Raw genomic sequence first — 12,959 nt, 5'->3', positions numbered from 1 at the left:
GGGGGGGTGGTGTGAGTGGGGGGCGAAGGGTGAGGGGCGCTGACGGCGGCCTCCGGCGGGAAAACGGCTCGTCCGCGTCTCGGCACACGCCCACAGTTGTCATTCCGGCGGCCGTGAGTAGCTCGCAGAGCCAGATCGGTCTGTTTCAGGTGGCTCCGGGCTCTCAGTGAAGTGGATGCCTGGCGCTCAGTTGGAGAGGAAGATCCCCTTTCACCAGGGGCCGAGTGGGTGCCTCCGCTGCTGCTGCTGCTGGTGGAGACTGCCGAGCCTTCTCCCGAGGAAGGGTCATTCTGTTATTTCTGACCAAACCCTCGAAGTCTGAGGTACAAAGCATCATCTGTTCAGAACCCTCTTAAGATACTGTAAAATAGAAGTATTTTGATACTAGAGTTGAGCATTGCCATGAGAGTATCATAGGAGAGACCAGTTTGCAGTAAAGGTACAGTGTAGATGCCGAATTTTGTTCAGCCCCCTTCCTGAAAAGGGAAGAAAAGTGGCACACCTCGGAACTAGCATCTTAACCTTAAACAGAGCATCATTCCTCATGGCTCTGTCTGTGCTGGTGTATCATTATTCATGGCAGCTATGGCAACTCTCTTAAAGAATTTTTCTCTTTTTTGGTGTTTTTTTTAGAGTGCAGAAGGCTGTTGCTGAGAGGGGACTTCAGGGAGCAGTGGCAGAGCTCAGGGAGGGGAGCAGAGGATGACTCAGCAGGGAGCTGTTCTTCAGGGTTACAATAATGAACTAGTGAAATGCATTGAAGACTTACGTATGCAAAAAGAAGAGCTGAACAAACAAATCCAGCAAGCAGAAGAAGAAAAAAGTAAACTCCAGCATAAAATCCAAGTCCTGAGTGAACAACTGGAGTGTGTATGTGAAAACCTGGCCCAAAAGGTAGCTTCATGGAATGAGCTTGAAAAAATTCTTGCTGAAACTGAAGCTGCTTACATGAAGATTTTGGATAGTTCTAGAACTTTACTTAATGTTCTGAAGAAGGAAGTGGGAAGCTTAAAGCATACGCCAGAACTGAAAACCAATGTAACATGAAACGGTCAAATGTTTGGACTCCACGGTGCTAAAATTCCACTAGGTGAGAAATGTGGTTAGCCATAGAACCTTACAACGACAGTATAAGCAGAGAGGGATTTTCTTCCAACCTTTCTGTATGTTTTATTATTATTTTTAAATGCTCTAGAAATAGGTGAAATAAAGTTGCTGTTTTGCTGTTAAAAAAATCTAATTCTTAAACACCACAAAGCTATATGCCAAATAGGTAGCTGAGACAGATGAGAGACTGTCAGTTTTGACATGCCTCAAGGCTCTTTGAAGACAGGAAAAAATACTCATGTTTTACTTGGGATGGCTACCAGTGAATTCCTGTTTGATTGAAAACTAGTGGATGCAAGTAGATCAGATACTACTTCACTTTCCAAATCCAAGGCTTTACCGTTGGGGACCAAATAGAAACAAACTATTTAGCTTCCTCTAGGAGTTTGGAGTTTTATTCGATGCATGCACAAAGACAGCCCTTGTTTACAGCCATCTCTTACGTATCTGGAATAATGGTGGGGTAAGGTGAGAGAACTTGACTTAATGCAGTGTATGGAGACTTAAACTGTAGGACTGTGTATGGTTCGTGCATTTTCTGAAGCTATACTCAAAAGCCTTGTTTAGAAAGGAGGCATGCTATAACGAAAGACAGGGTTTGGTGCAAGTGCGTGCCTCCTATGTGCAGGGCACAGTGCTGCAAGCTTACACCAACTAATGAGTGTAAGCTCAGACCAACTAATCCACTTACAGATAAGGAAAAGATTATATTTCAACAGTGTCTAGAAGTCCTGACAAAACTGCTGGTGTTTAATCAAAAGTACTGAGAGTTAAGTACAAGACCAAAGAAGAGATTCACAGCTAAAAGCTAATAGTAAAACTTCTGGAAACCATATTTTTATGCCCTTTAGCTCAATACTGATCTACTAAGTATTTGTAATGCAATTGTAAAGAAGTCAACAGCCTGGAATGTTGAGAAATAAGTATGAATGAAAGATGAGAGTAGAAAATGAGATTGCAAGTAGTTTGCCACTGTTAGGCATTCTTACAGATGAGGTTAACATAGAACCTAGTTTAGACATTGGGGGAGAGGGAACAGCATGGCAGAAACATCAATCCTGTTTCTAGTAGTTACTAAAACTCTGTGTGTGTATATACACATGCTTTTTGTCCTGCTTATTCATGTGTTATAACAGTAACTATTTTTAAACGTTATCTTGAAGTCAAATCTTCATTCTATACCAAATAACTAAATTGAAACAAGTGCAATTGTAATCTCCTTTCTTGATAACCGTGTGTCTCTCAGGTGCAAGTGTAAAGGGTATGTAGATGTGAATAGTTTCAGCAGTAGCTCGTTACCAGTAACATGAAGCAAATCTTAGGTTCTTCTGGTTGCCATGATACATCAGGAGTTAGTATGACTCAGCTAATCAACAATTTACTTGCATAGCATTTCTACTGGCTTCCCTCAAGTAATGCTGAGGTGGTAAAATTAGATAATCTCAGGGGTACTGCTGTTGTAGTACTGCAGTATTCGGGACTGCTTTGCTTATACTAAAGTGAAACACAAAGTGAGACACAAAAATGTTACTATATTTAAAAGCAAAAAAGTTATTTTTTTGACTGGATGTTTCTTGGCATTCTCTCTTCCCTTAAAGTGGTAGTAGTAACTAATTTACATCAAAATAGGAAGGCTCAGAAAAAGGTATTAACTAAAGAGCAAGATTTTTTTTTTTAGAGTTGCATATGTAAACTACTGCTTTCTGTCTAGAAGGGAACTTGAGATTGTCTATATGAAAAATAAAAATGTATCATAGAAAGCTCATAGGGAACAGTACAATTAAGTCTTGGACAACATTTACAGGTTTGTTTGCCTTAGAATAATCAGATATTATAAAGAATGCCTCTTGCTCCACTTGTAAAAATCTAGTTTTTAGAGAAGCCTTGTAAGTTTAAAGAAGTCTACTTCGTGACCATTATTACATCTAAGTATAGCTATTAGGTATCAAAACTAAAATATTGGAGATGTTTGAATTTTGAATTTTTTAGATACAAAACTAAGGGAAAAATGTAACTCTTGCCTAGTATTTACACATACTGGGTCCTCCCGACTTTCAAATAAGAAGTTGAAATGTTGTTAGAATTCCATTTGGTGATCCTAGTCTATAAAATTTCTATTTAGATTCAGTTTCATAAATGGAGAACAATAATATCCTATTTCTAGGGCTTGCCTACTTGTAGAATAACTTTCACTGTGACAGTCATTGTGAAGTCAGTGCAGCTGCAGAGTTGTTACTCAAAAATAGCTCTTGCCATTATATTCTGCATTGACCCAAATGAATTTACAGTGTCCTTTTATTGAAGTGGTAAACCTTTTTCACTGCTTTTTCAGGTAGTATAAATCTTGACATAAATTGCTTTTCTTAGCTTCAGTTTATTTAGAATAGAGGGCATGCAAACTAAATTAATACACAGTTTTGCTGGAACAGAAATGGTAGTTTGCGGATTACAGCAGCTCTGTAGGGCTAGCCTGCAACAGAAAGTTTGCCTGAAATAAGGCAAATTATAAACTTAAGGCATCATACTTATTCCTGACTTAATTTTTTATATTGAATTTATATGACATCTGGGTTAGATCAAGTAATTTATTTGAGTGCTTACAATCTAGGAACCTTAATGACAAAAATTTAGGTTACCAGATTGTAGTGCCTAATCTGAAGTGCTGTGTTGGATGTGTTGTAGTTTATTTGGTATGGAAGGAGACATAAGTTTTTGAACTCCTACCTGTACTTGATTCAAAGCTGCAGTGAAATGCATCTAGAACACTGGTCTAATTTTCTGAATTTATGCAGTGGAATCTCCACCGGGTTTCCACATAACAGTACATAACCAGAGGAGAGATGATTCCTTGCTTTTATAGCAATACTTCTTAAATATGTACCTAGCACATACTGCTCTAGTGATCAACGAGTTTCTCAAAATATTTGGGTGTTGACTCCTGTCAAATAAACTAAGTTTATTATGTATGATAGAGTTTGGTGGTTATCAAAGAAACTGCTTGTGGGTGGTATTTTGAAGTAATTTTTTGTGGAAGTGATCATACAAACCACTGGGTGAAGTCCCATATACAAGTAGTTGCTCACTATCCATAACTCTGTGGAGATGCTTACCCTTCAGTTCTGGTACCTCCCCATATGCAGTTTCTTCTGATCATGTAACAGGAATTGAGGTGAGTGGACAGGGCTGGGCCTTAATTTTTGAGGGGCAGAGAATAAAGCATGTATGTGGAGTCCTGGTTTGCAACATGAGGGGGTGTGAGAGAGGTGGACCTCCTCTTAATTTCTGTCTGCTTTAAGTGTGCTTGTATTGAGCTGCTACCTGTGGTTCCTGCTACCCAATAAATCAAATTTTAGAAATCAGGTTCACCCAAAGTCTGGACATTCCCTATCTTCCTGAAGTCCACTGACGATTAAGCTACAGAGGCAGCCTACCTTTTTGTCTCTTCTTTCTGCGTTCTTTCTGGCCAAACTGCCGTGCTCAGCTGCACGGTGGCCAGTTCCAGCAGGAGGCTGTGGAATTGAATCCTCAGCGTACTAGATGCAGTCTGTGTGTATGTCAGATTGACATTAAAGAACTGAGGCACACGGGTGGCAATTTTTTGGTTCTTAACTTGGTGAACTCAAGAGATTGTTTTCTCAAACTAGGAAGTCTTCAGTCTAGAAAGACTAGGTGTCTTCAAACTCCTGAACAATTGTCCATGCAAACAATGAAACAAGCTATAATCTAAACCCAGGTGACTGGATCTTGGATTGCAATTACAGAATTAAGTATCTCAATTCCATCTAGCTCTTGTGGTGTAATTTGTCTCACTCCAAATAGATTAAGTGTATTAAGCTAAATTGGAACAAGGTACTCTTTAATTCTGGAACAAGAACATTCAGAAGATTTTTGGCAAAAGGATCAAATGTCTACAGTTAATTCCTCATGTAGATGAGTCCTGTGCAGAAGACCAGTATCTATTACTGCTTAGATGGTTTTGCTTGTTAGGAGAAGTTTGAGTTAGAAGATGTATTTTGTGGCAGTTGCTGAAATTATCCTTAACTTTGAGTAGACCTGGGGCTCTTGGGTTTTTATGTACGAAGCAGATAAAACAGTTGATTTTTTTTTTAATAAGATTTTTTTCCCTTCCTTTTTGGTAGTGAGTGGAGAAACATCAGTAGATGTTTTAATATTGATTTGTTTGTGAGTCTTTGTTGTTTAGTTGTTTGGGTTTCTTCTAATGAATGGATAGACAAGTTTTCATAAGATCAGAGGGCACATTTAGCTTTGTTTTTAATGTATGTGTGTCTTTAAATATTGATTATTTGTATCTTCCTTGTTCTCCCTATTGGGGGAAAGACAGATTAGCTTTTGGTTTAGTTTGTGCATTGATTGCTTTGTTGGTGACTGTTGTGTTACAGCAGGCGGAGTGAATCAAGGACTGTGTCTGCTTCTTGGGTGACTGTTTTGTGCCTTTTTTTTTTTTTAAACAGGGAATGTTGTGGGTTGGGTTTTTTGTGGGTTGGTTTTGGTTTTTTGTTTTTTTTTTTTTTCTTTGCCTCTTACTGCTTTATAAATCTGTCTTAAATTTCAGTTGCCCCAGAGTAGTCCTTGACTATTGTCTTCCTCAACTGTTTTTCAGATGAAATTTTGTGCAGTATCTAGCTGTAAAAAAACCAGATGTGTGTGCAGGTGACACAACTTACTTGCATGTTAGCTGTTAATAAAAGAGGATGGAGAGGTTCAGACTTTCAGAAAAGGGAGCTATATATTATTTGGTCATTCATAGCTTTAACTTAACGGGATTTGTATGAAAAATAGTTCAGTGTTGTAGTTTGATTTTACAGAAATCTGATGTTAGAAGAAGTGGAGCTAATGAAAGGCTTCCATCTTGTAGTGGTTTTAAAAGTAGTTTCACAAGATCTTGTGAGGTGGAATAATCTGCATTTTGTCTATTAGACTTGACTATTGATATGATGTGGTAACCACTACATGAAATTTGTAAATTTTAGTACAAACTTGGATATCTTATTTAGCAGCAGCATCAAAAATAATGGTGTCAAATCTTTGCATTTTTATTGCTACATCATTCAAAGCTGGTAATATTTCTCATTCTGAATTTGAATGTTATAAATGGGATAGTCTTATTCTTGGAATAAGATTCATCTGTATTGGAGGAAAATGGACATCTGTAGACTGAGAGCTTGTTCTAGAAAAGGCATTTGAAAAAAATTGTATCAGTCTCCCTCTGGAGGTGGGGTTGGTCTTTTCACTGACTGGGATGAGAACTTCAGTTCAGCTCATGCCTCATTTCAAGGCATATGATGTTATGTGAGGTGACATCTCCTCTCTGCTTACCACCTCTTGTGTTTTATAGAATATATGTACTTGGCCCTGAAGGATTTATAATGGTGTTGAGTTTTCTCATTTATTATCTTTTTAGAGGCAGACACACAGCTTCCTTCAGTGACCAGCCTAAGTCAAGAAGATGGAAGTATTAGGTAGAGACTGTAAAACAAAGTAAGAGGTTGAACAATTTTTAACACTTACTTTGAAAAATGTTTAAAATTATGATACCAAATATACTGGCCATGGAGCATTTTAAAGTTAAATCTCCATAGGTTTTATTTTTTGAGCTTCATATGCATAGCTTCTTATGCTCCAGTGAGAGCTCTTGTAGTGAGCTTGAGGATTTCCATTGATATGTGGTGTATGGGAACACTTTAAAAAAATTATTTCCACTGTAGTCTCTGATAGATCTGTAACTTATTAAACCACTTCATAAGGTTAATTTAGCTGAATGCAGTAAAAAAATAGCAAATTTATTTCCTAAATGCTTTTAAATCTTCCTATCTGTATTCAGAATTAGATCAAATTATGATTTGTAGTAATGTCTTTATGTTATATGGTTATTAACAACTTGCTACAACTTGAGGCCCATTCTGATTGGTCATGTCTCAGTTCCAGAGACAAAATCCTTTTCATATTCTGCAAGCTTCAGTTTTTTTAAAGCCTCTCTTTATAGAGTAAGAACACTTTGAGCTGAAAATCAGCATGACAGACTCCTGTGATGCATTTTTTTTAAATATAGTTAGTATTCAGGGCTGAATCATATTCTGTCATGTGTTTGAAAACAAAAATCTAGCAGTAATTCTTCATATGCTTATGCAGTTGTTCCATAACAGAAATCCTTCTGGAGTTGTGCTGCTTACTGTCCAGTAGTAAACGGGATTACTTGCTGTACTTGACAAACCCAAGGTACTTTCGATTATATACTGGTTCTTCCTCAAGAGTTGTTGCTAGCATGAAGGGAACAAATACTTCATTCTGGGGGGCATGGGGCAAAAGAGGAGCTGCCTCTTTAGAGAGACTACCCACCTGTGGAAAGAGAGGAGCATCTTTGTTTAGCCTGGCTCATGATAAAATGTCACAAGACAATTCAAACTAAGTGGTTATAATGGTTACAGTTCACTGTTGTGAAATCTACTGAAGCAAGCTGAAAAAAACAAAACCCAGCCCATGCTGTCAGTCACAAGGAATGTGATACCTGATTGCAGTTGGGTTATCTTTAAATGCAGGAGCTCAGGTACAGCTGAAAGCAGTGTAGCTGCTGCAGTACAGGGCTCACTAAGGGTTAATTTGCCCTGCCAAAAAGCAATGGACCATGTGGACACATTTATGAAATCTTGTGCACTCAGGAGTCACTGGATTTGCTAGAGAGTGTAGCCTGTTTCTATTCTCAAAACTCAGGGAATTATAACTGTCTTTTAGTGACATGCAACATTAGATATGACTCCATGAGAAGGATATGTATTTAAAATCCCTGTTCCCGTTAGGAGCTTTTCTCTGAAGCCTAAATTGTTCTTGCTTTAGATTCAAGTCGTTCAAAAACCCACGGCCAAGGGAAAAATACAGATGCCCAAGTTCCGCTGAAGCCTGTGAGCCTGTAAGTGGTTTGTATTTGCTGTGTAGTACACCAAGTTCCTGGTCAAATGCTGTCTAATCCTTCAGTCAAGCTGCAAGTTTAGTGGCTCTCCTTAGTAGTTTAAATGACTTGCAACAAGTGTTCCTTGTTCAATTTGGAATGTACTTTCGGTTTTTTTGTTTGTTTTTTTAATGAAGTATTCCATTGAGGCCTCCTGTGGCACTCTGCCACATACATTCATGTTGTGCCTGTGAATATATGGGTTTTCTTAGGGAATGTCAGAAAGAAACTACCTGTACAGCTGCAATTCAACTGAAACAAGATTTGGTTTTATGCTGTCCTGTTTTTATTTTTAAAAGTGTTTTAAAATGCCAAGTATATACATATATATATTTATATGGGATATATAAACAAGTGCTTCCAATCAATACATAACAAAGTACCTTACAGAGAATGTTAATATCTTTATTCTGCTTGATAGGCAGTGACACTCAGTAGTAATCTGCCCCAAGTCAGGGACAGATCTGAGAATGGCGGCTTTGCTTTTTCAGCCTCAGCTGAATGCTCTGACTTGGACTGTTTCCCAGGGATTCACATCCTGTTTGACATAAACCAACCTGATAATGCGTTCTCAACCTGTGTGTTGGGGGAAGGGATAGACATAACTGACTAGATGCGTACTTTTTTGCTATTACTACTTCACATCACATGCAGTGTCATGATGATGTTAAAAGTGTTACTCATTTCCCCATAGATATATCCAACATGACAAAGCATCCCAGCTACAGAGCAGCTGCTCTCACTTTCTAGACCTGCTCTCTCCAAGCCCCTACTCACAGGTGTTTGGGAGCTGACTGTAGTAGATGGGTCAGAGGAACAGAAAGATTTTCTAGTGATAGTTGCTAATTTTACAAGCCTAACCTTGTTCAGATAGCTTGTTTTTACAGACTCAGTTGTTCTGTCCCATTTTACCAGGCTTACTACCTTATGCTAGTCAGCATAAGAGCAACAGGTGTTTGTACCAACACACCTGAAGGGTTTTTTAGACATTGAGACTCCTTGTTGTTTAAATACAATGAAGGACCTGAATTCTAGTCCATCTGTAACAGCATATAGACCATATAACAGCATTCTGACCACATAGAACAGCAATAGGCTGTGTGACAACCATATTCCACCACAGCTTGTTTTTGGTTAATGAAATTGAAGTAGCATGTCAAGTCAGGAACTGTAGAGATATGGCTGGATATAGAGCTTTTCTATAAGGAAAATAAGTTAGCTCTATTAATTCAGATTAAAAACTACTTTAATCTTGGATAGGTGACACCTGCCAGCAGTATTTTTTTATTTCATGTATCATAAGAAATATATATACACATTTTAAAAAAATATATAAATATAGTAAATATTAAAATGTTTACTATGGAATGTTCTTGATAGAAACTAGTATTTCAGTACTGTCTGCCTTTAAAAAGGACAATTTAAATAGGGTGGTCATTAACAACTTACATTAGGTTGTGTATCCTCTGCTTTCAGTAGCTGTCCCCCTGCTTTCTTGCTACTATGTGAACCCTTGTAGCCCTATCCTCTGGCCCTTTGCTTACCATGTTTTTAGTTATCCCAAGCTGCTGACCAGAAACACACTGTTCTGCCATGTGGTGGGTTGGAGATACTTTCAGTATCTTCATATTATCCACATATTCTCCAGACATATTCTGGCACACTTGGAAAAATTATTTGCAAAGATAAACAACTTTCATTCAGTTTGATAGTGTCACAAAAATTATGACAGTGTAAGAATATTATATGGTGGAGAAACAACAGACACCTGATCTGAGAGGAGTTTCATCCTATGAAAAACCCATCCTAAAAAGACTTTCAGGTTGAAGTGATGGATGGATGGAGTGTGACATTCCTGATACTCTGTGGAGATTAAAGAACAGAGGTTTGTTATGTTTGTTGATGAGAATATCCTTGTCTCAGCAAATGCAGGCTTTGTTTATAGTCTTCCGTAAGTAAAGGAGGTCTGTATGGGATGCTTTAGTTTAATTAGTATTAGGCTATGCACAGAGTTACTTGAGTTTTTTCCAGAAACGATTGCATTGTGTTTGAGAAAATACTGTAACTTGAAATTAAAAAGAGGAAAAAGAAATATAATATTGAAGCTTGCAGACTAGTGGTCTCATGGAGGAAGCCTTTAAAGGTCAGCTATGTAGTTCTTCAAAGCTCTGAATACGACCTGTATTGCAAAATAATAAACACATGCTAAGATAGAGTGGAGTATTCTCACAGTAAGGCTACTTGTAAAAAGTTATCTCAAGACATCATATGTATTCAGCAGTTTTCTTTGCAGTCCTGCACTATTTTACTAATTAATATATTCCCCAGTAAGGTGCGCTAGAGATAAACGTTCCAGATGCCTTCATCTATGGAGAGGACGGAGAGGCAATTAAAAGTCTTCATGCTGTGAAATCTCGGTACCAACAGTGTCTGCGCAGACTTTTATAACGTTTATAAGGAACAATTGGTTTTCTTGCTGTCTGGGGTGACTGAATGCAAACAGCTTCTGAAAGAGGACAGTAGCTCAGTTATTTCCACACTGGCTATAATCCTGTTGATTTGCATAAAGCTTTCTATTTTTATTTACTGATAGCAAAGTCTTGGTGACAAACTGGCTCCTCCAGACCAGACAAATTGTATTTTGTTTAATTAGCACGCATCATTTAGTCTCTGACAAAGAAAGGGCAAACTTCTGATAATGTAGTGAAAGAACCTGGGGCAGAGAAGTGTCTGGTACTGGCCTCCATCAGAGGAGGAAAAACACAAAAGGACAAAATTGCTGGCCTTAGTTTGAATTGAGTGGAGCTGCTTGCAGAAGAAACAAGTGAGAGGGCTTTTTTTTTTTTTCCTCTTTTTTTTTTTTTTTTTTTTTTTTTTTTAAATTGGTTCCCTCCTATGTCATTACCAAGCTGAGTAGAGAAAGAATTTTATTTCTCTTTAAAGGTGTGAAGAATAATAAATGGGACAATTTGCTCCAAGAAAAGCTAAAGCTGCCCTGTGGGAGCTCTATTTTTCCTTCAGAAAAAATTCCATCACGCAAATTCTCAAAGCTGGCAGCCATTGCAGGTGAAGGAAAAACAACAAAATGCTGCATTTGCTTGTCATTGCAGACCAATTATTCTTCCAGTAGTTGCACTCCTCTGTGCAGTTTCTTGGTTGCATGTGCTACCTGTCCAAAACATGGATTTTTTTTTTTTCAGACCTGTTCAGTTTAAAGTACATTATTTTAGATAAGCCTAATAAAGCAGTGCATATTGGTGCTTATATAGGTATGAAATTTGTCTGTAACTGTTAGTTAAAAGTCCTTTCCCCTGGCTTAGTATGCCATTCATTATTACACAGATGTAGCTGGAGTGAAGCTTGGTTCTTGGACATTAAGAATACCCTTTTAACTTTGTGCTGAGATGTATTTTATAGTTTCAGGTGTTGAAGTCAGGAGTGAGCAGACAGGAGGTATAATGTGACTTCTGTGGACTTCAATTAAAATTTCCCATATTGCCTTGCATGAACATTTTTGTTTTAAATAACTTCTGTGTTTGGTTGTTTGGTGGGAAACCATAGCCAAATGTTTTAGAGGTATCGAGAATCGTTTGTTTTGGCTAACAGTACTTTTCCTGTAAAATCTCATCCAGGAGAGGTTCTAATTGCAGTACCTGTTCAGATCCCCGACCCTTGGAGCACAGCCCAGTGTCCAAGCCTGTCATTCCCACCACACATGAAGAAGCCAGACGGTTTTGCAAGGACTGTGGGACAAGGGTCCGTGTTCTGGGTGCTGGGAGAGACCAGGTGATTAAATAAATGATGGCAATGCATGCTGTACAAAAACACCCCAACCAGGCTCACACTGAGGCAGCCAGAAGGATTTGGGAGTCACTTCTCTGTTTCTACTCTGTGTGAAGTATAAATAAAAGTAAATGTATGTGTGTATGCATATGTTGCTCAAGCTACTTGATGCTACCTCTGCTACATTGGGATTGTTACATCACGAAGTTATGATTTAATTTGTAGTTAAAATCATCTCATTAGCATGAGCAAAGCCCCTAATACCAACCAAAGTAGTTGTGTAGTGTTACTGGATTTCAAAGTTTTGAATTTCCGTATCTGTAATTTCTGATTCTAGTGCTGAGTCCTGTATGGTAGTGAAGAAGGTAACAAAACTAATTTTAAAATTCTGGAATAAGTTTTGAGTTAATACTAAGAATGTAATAAGTGCCCAAGAAGATTTTATACCACAAGACTTATTGAAAGTTAATGGGTCTTGTGCTCTGCTTGCTAAAGCTCTGGTCTTTCAAGGTTCAGGATTCTTGATGCATTTCTCAAAGGCCTGGCTCCTGAAATCAAGGCATTTTCTTTGTTCTTCTTCCCCCCCTTTGAAGTTCTATTTCTGTTCCGTATAAAGCAAAGGTTTAAAACACAAAAGCATGAAAGGCTCAGAAATGGAAATATAAATAATTCTAGATCTTTTCCATGACTTGATATTCTCACACTTTGTGCTTGGCCTGATGTATGTCTTTTTGAATGCTAGAAGCTGGTAATGGTCAAAGTTCTGTTGAAAACTTTGCCCCCATGTTATACTTCAATCAAATAAGGTACAATTATGATGGCTTTAAGAAATGCGCTCTTGTAATCCATGATTATGGGTGCTGTAACACACAATTCACTTTCTTTACATGATTATTTAAATTCCTCTCTTACTGTCTTTAGTAACTTCACCCAGCTTTCCACAGTTGCTATGTGTTACTCAGATGTGTCAGGGAAGCTTCTTCCCGCCCAGCCCCAATGTGATCTGCAGGTGTCCTGGAGCAAAGCCTGGTTTGGGCACTCAGATCTGGAGCTCCCAGGCCAGCAGAAGCTGCAAGCCCTGCAGGATGGCAGGGGAAGGGAAGGT

At 38.3% G+C, this 12,959-nt stretch overlaps 1 protein-coding gene across 4 annotated transcripts; it reads left to right on the top strand.

Moving 5' to 3' along the window:
• Nucleotides 1–52: 52 nt before the first annotated feature.
• LOC113476476 (Sjoegren syndrome nuclear autoantigen 1 homolog) lies at nt 53–12,002 on the top strand. Of its 4 annotated transcripts, none has more exons than XM_026842118.1 (3): nt 53–323; nt 634–1,090; nt 11,489–12,002. In XM_026842118.1, exon 2 carries the CDS (start codon nt 703–705, stop codon nt 1,045–1,047), a length of 345 nt encoding a protein of 114 aa, XP_026697919.1. In that variant the 5' UTR covers nt 53–323; nt 634–702; the 3' UTR covers nt 1,048–1,090; nt 11,489–12,002. The 4 variants fall into 4 exon arrangements, with proteins under 4 accessions (XP_026697919.1, XP_026697918.1, XP_026697920.1 ...); XM_026842117.1 differs by lacking the exon at nt 11,489–12,002 and adding an exon at nt 7,960–11,481; XM_026842119.1 differs by lacking the exon at nt 11,489–12,002 and adding an exon at nt 6,530–7,166.
• Nucleotides 12,003–12,959: the final 957 nt, after the last annotated feature.

The sequence above is a fragment of the Athene cunicularia genome (assembly GCF_003259725.1).
Source record: "Athene cunicularia isolate RWA chromosome 2 unlocalized genomic scaffold, athCun1 chr2_part1, whole genome shotgun sequence".
Lineage (NCBI taxonomy): Eukaryota > Metazoa > Chordata > Aves > Strigiformes > Strigidae > Athene > Athene cunicularia.
The sequence above is the reverse complement of the archived record's forward strand: the minus strand, read 5'-3'. Positions and strand labels throughout refer to the sequence as shown.